This window comes from Cupressus sempervirens, chromosome 3 (genome assembly GCF_028749045.1).
Source record: "Cupressus sempervirens isolate cs-2001-9-10 chromosome 3, ASM2874904v1, whole genome shotgun sequence".
NCBI classification, from domain to species: Eukaryota; Viridiplantae; Streptophyta; class Pinopsida; order Cupressales; family Cupressaceae; genus Cupressus; species Cupressus sempervirens.
This window is the reverse complement of record NC_143120.1, coordinates 338448245-338453645: the sequence shown is the minus strand read 5'-3', so window position 1 is coordinate 338453645 and position 5401 is coordinate 338448245. Positions and strand designations below refer to the sequence as shown.

Sequence of the window (5401 nt, the reverse complement as noted above, 5' to 3'; positions counted from 1 at the left end):
CAACTAAAGCAAGATCCTTCTTCGAGAACAAGGACAATGATACATTTTTTGAACTCCTCACATTAATTTTTTTTATTTACAATCTAATCAGTACTGCCAGTTCGGGGGATTTATTCCTAATAATTAAATCCGGGCTTGAATAGTAAAACATTACAGAAACATTTGTTTGAAGAGGTTTCAGGCATGAGTAGGCCTGTATCGGGTCCCTAAAAAGTGTATGTGGTGGCCTCGCAGGCTTCGTGCCTCGCTGGGTTCCTTTGCAGGTCTGAACCCTCCATTGAAAAAAAAAACAAAAAAATGAGGCAGATTTAAATTACCATTACTGAGAAACGCTTATTATTTTAAACCTCAAGCAGTGTCTTCATATGGGCAAAAACTACAATTATAAGGAAATTTGAAGGAGAACTTGACGTAGGAATTCTTTCAGGTCCACACATTAGAATACAGGCATGATGAATGGGGATCTTGATATGTTCTTGGACTTTGCTTGACTTGCTTACACATATATCCCTTCTCTGTAAAGTTCGATATTTTGAGAAGTTTTCTCCTTAGCAATATTATCAACACTTAATTCCGCAGAGGTTTGGCAGACCGAGTTAAGATATGAAGACCACTGTTCCCTAAAGGCTCCCAAAGTTAAAAAGCTAATTGATCAGATTGAACATCTTGGTGTTCTCCCCACTTTTTGAAAAATGTCTCCAATTTAAAGCTAATTGTTATGTTGTGATCATCCTTATCAAATTGACAGAAAGCATACGAGAAGTTGGATGGGATATACATGTTTACAAGGGCAACGGATTTAAAAAGGCTAAAGATGAAGGACAAAAGAAGCATTTTGACCTCATTTCAGCTTTACGAGATTTATGTGCAGAAGTTAAAAATTTGTATAGATGGGCATGAAACCTTCATAGTGCAGTTTAAAAAAGATAAATGGATATTGCCGGCATAGATTGGGAAAATTGGCTAGGTTCTAAAGATTGGGCTGGTGAAGCATCTAGATTACATAGGGTCTTCCAAGGGTCTTACAAAAAATTAGAAGATGATAACCAACCATGTATTTACCCAGGGGCAAACAGCAGAAGCAAGTTGATTGATTCAAAGAAAATGGAAGAATCAACAAAGAATAAGACAAACAAAAAAGAAGGCTGATTTGGCAAACAAGAAGAAAGAGAGCAGCAAGAACAAAAGAAGGTTGACCCACAAGATGGTTAAAATCCCAAGATGCTTACAAGCATAAAATCGGATGGCTTGCTGAGTAGATCAGATGCATCAGCTGATCTAAATGCAAGAAAAGTACGCAAACAAATCACTTTAATAATGCTCAAAAAATCACTTTAACCATACTCCAATAACACAAATGAAGAAGTAAAAATAAGACATCTAACACACTAAATCCTTGATTCTACTTTAGAGTAAAAACAGATGAAACAGAGGTTCAACAGACAACTTGCATTTAGATTATCTTCATTTATAAAACGACCAATCCTAAATCTAATTACTGAATTGGAATAAGAACGAGAATATGTGGACCCATAGATCATTTCCCATGTTACTTTTGTTTTTGTTTTTGCTGCTTGCAATATCTTTAAGCTTACATCCAGATTTAAGCTAACATGATAGCAAAGCAAAGGCAGAGTCCAATCATACAAAACACAGCGAAGCAATTCCAAGCACAGAAGATTTAATTAACTAAAAAGCAGTCTAAAATCTTAACTGAAAACGCATTGCAGACTATTTAAACTTGTATGATGAGTGAGAGAAAGGACATTGCTATCAGCTAAGAATTCCTGAACCTACCAACCTCAAAACTTGTAAATCCACAGATAGATTCGCAATGTAAGATGCAATATACTACGAATAACAAAATGCCAAAACAGAGGGATATAATGCAATGTAATGTGAAAACCAAAATGCCAAAATGGTGGGATATAATGCAATGTAGTGTGAATACCAAAATGCCAAAATGGTGGTATATAATGCAATGTAAATTAACTACCAAAATGCTAAAAAGGTCAGATATAAACCTCCAAACCTCTTCAATGGATTAAAATAAGAATGTAATCAAAATAAGTAATTCAAAGAAAATTGGAACGTGTGAAATGCAAACTAAATATGCAAGATTAGTGTATATTCTTCTTGATTCATAAACTCAAAGCCTCTCTTAGGCTAGTCGTGAACCAAGGTAATGTGGATGCAAATGGTGTAATTTTGGAAATTTCACAGCATTCATGAGTGTCTTGTGTGTCATGTCAACAGAATGGATTAATTAGAACTAACTAAATCCACTATGGAATGGTGATAAACGTAGCCTAAGGTAAAAATACCAATAAGGCAAACAAAATTGACAAAACAGGACCAGGCATGCAACAGATTCAGTGGTTGAGCAAAGGATGAGAGTCGAACCTCAATCCTTCAGCTCCTGAAATGAATTTGTATTTGAAGAGTACTTTAGACACAAAAGGATGAAACTTTTGGGGCAAAGTTAGTAATCAACGGGCACAGAACCAAGAAGGACCCTTCAGTTTGCCCACCTGAACCTTCAGTTCACACTCTGGGAAACAAAATGGAACTGTCATAGTTAAATCAAAACCAGCAATTTCTCAGTCAGATTTCCTAATAACAGAAACACAATCACAATGGGAAGATTCACATCTCATGAATAGTGAGAGAAAAACAAATTATAGGTCACAACTCACAAACACAAAGTAAACATAAACAATCACAGGACACCACATCAAGCCTGCAAAGCACTTTAAGGATGGAAATCAACAAGTGCAGTGCCAGTTAGCAGCAAAGATACTAAAATTCAACAAGAAGCAAGGGCAAGTAAAGAGGACTGAAAGATGGCAAAACATATACTAAGGCAATCAACGGTGATGGGACACAGTAGAATAATAGTAGGTTATGGATCATCTTATCAACTACACAAGAATAATAGGAGCCTATGGATCATCTTATCAACTAACACGGGTTGTATAAATTGTTAAGTATCAAGTAAATCATCATTTTACTTGGGGAGTGTTTTATAAGATCTCGATCATGTGCAACTGTGTTATTAAGATCTAATTCTTCAGGAGCTCTTCTGCTGTAGGTCAATGATTTAGCATTAATTATCATGACACGCCCAGTATTTTCACTTCCAGTTGTTAATACTAAGATCAGCTCCCATGCTTTTCTACTATAGTTAAGCCCCAATACAAAAGTCCCCAACCAACTACATCATACATTTGACAAACTGAAAGGATCTGTTTGAACAACGAATGCAAAGTGGTTGAAAATGTCTCACCAAGCAAAACTGGTCCCCGTACAACTATCAAACATTCAAAAGAATTCGTGGCAGACTAAAAGTATGCAAATATTTGAGGAATTAAATAACAATCAAATTTGAAATACACTTTCCAATTCCACTAATAGGGCACTGCATTAATATGGTTGGTAAATCATGGGAACACTGAATTGCTTAAATGCCCATCCACGAAAGGATGCCATGGGAAAAAACTGATGTCCCTAGTTGCCATTACCAAAACAAACTTTCCCGATACTCGAACAATGAAATAAAGAGTCCCAGGTTAAAATCCTATGGTTGAAATTGGAATACAGAAAATGCCCTGGAGACAATTGAATTCCTATTAATATCAATACTAAATTAAAATTAAAATTAAGAGAGGTCTCAAATCTGCCTGAAAGTGAGGTTTAGCCGTCCTGCTGCAAGTCCAGTGCGTCGAACAAGCCATTTGGGAGCAGTGTGAAGATCGAGACGAGATATGCCGTGCGAAACACGCCGAGATGGGCCTCCAAAGATCAAAACATCTCCAGAATTCAACATGATTCTCTGGGCGTTCTCATCTCTATATCTGCTAACAGTATGATACACAAACTCTGCCGAATCACCAAATGAGAATGATACCACTGGCAGCCCTCTCTTCAAGCTTTGGGGGCTTTCATCCCTGTCCTCGTGTAACCCTAACCTCCCACATTCTTCATAGAAATTGACAATACAGACATCAGGACGCATGCTTGGCAGAACTTTCTCATCCTCTACACTATGGGCTGCCCGAATAGCTTTGTCGACCAAGGAAACAAAATGTGGAGGAATTGGTGGCGGAATTGCATAGTCATATGAAGAGCGTACGTTTTCGTAATAGTGTAAATCAGGGTTCCAGCTCTTTCCGAGGCACATCATCCACAAACTCCTTTTCCACCTATAGAATCCCCCTTCACCATTACCCAGCCTTAAACATGTCTTCACTATATCAATTTGTTCTTCCTTCTCCAACCAATTCTTCAACAACAACATGCCAGGATTCAATTTCACGATTGTATTCTGGTGTTCACTGCTCTCTACTGCTCTGCAAAAATCAAGCGGTTCCACTGAAACATTTCGAACAGTGCGTCTAGATATGTCGAGTTTTGCCAGTGCAGTATTTAGAACAATGCCTCTGCAAACATCAAGTTTTCCTCCTGCTGCCCTCCACATTCCCCTCATGTCAACTTTCGGTAGCCCCTCAGCGGGCAAGACAGAATCGGCTAAACAGCCCGGCAAACCCCCTAGGGCCCGTTTGGTGAGCGGAATACGAATACGTATTCTGGAATACGTATTCCAAAAATTGTGAATTTCTTGTTTGGATGCACCAAAACGGGATTGGAATACGAAGCAAAAATGGAATACGTATTCTATTTTTGGCCCAAAAATGGAATTTTGCAATTTCATCAAAATAGGTGGTATTGGAATACGTATTCCTATTCCATTTTTTTTAATTTTAGAAAACATAAATTATCGGGTCCGCGAATTTCCATCAAATATTCGCTGAACCAAACGGAGAACAGGAATACGTTCTATTCCAAAATACGTAGTCCTATTCCGCTCACCAAACGGGCCCCTAAAGATTTTGAATCAACTTTGAGGAGAGACTTCTGAAAAAAAAAAAAAGTCCCTTCAGCATTTATTTATTTAGATGATATTTATAAGTTTCTAGTATTGGGCCTATTTTTATTAGCCTAATGTTTTCAGTGGATGGACACAATTAGTGTTTTTAACTAAAACTAATGAACTTTAAAGTTCATAAATTCTTTTATTTTTAAATTGATTTTCAAACACTAATTCTTATTTTTTGATTGGCTAATACTAATTTAGTCAGGGGTAAAATTATTTTTCTGATAAAAAAATGAGAATTAAATTTCTAGGTTCCACATTCAACTGCAACTAATGACTCATAGATGTCAGCAGTCGAGTGTAGGATAAAGGGAATGGATAATGATTGCCCAATCTCATTCTATTTCACTTTATAAGTTAATGTTACAGGTATTACACTTTGCATTGGCTTTAGTCATGCCAAGCAGAAGTGAGCGTTCACTATGCTTCTTCAAAAGTATATGAAAATTAGAGCTATAGTCTTCTAGA

At 37.0% G+C, this 5401-nt stretch overlaps 1 protein-coding gene across 1 annotated transcript; it reads right to left on the bottom strand.

The window, feature by feature from the left end:
- Positions 1-3402: 3402 nt before the first annotated feature.
- Positions 3403-4711, bottom strand: LOC149566368 (DNA N(6)-methyladenine demethylase ALKBH1D-like). The gene has a single exon (XM_089816462.1). It carries the CDS (start codon positions 4709-4711, stop codon positions 3671-3673), a length of 1041 nt encoding a protein of 346 aa, XP_089672588.1. The 3' UTR covers positions 3403-3670.
- Positions 4712-5401: the final 690 nt, after the last annotated feature.

Coding starts and splice junctions, on each gene's coding strand:
- LOC149566368 (XM_089816462.1), bottom strand. CDS start 4,711: ATGAAATTGCAAAATTCCATTTTTGGGCCAAAAATAGAATACGTATTC.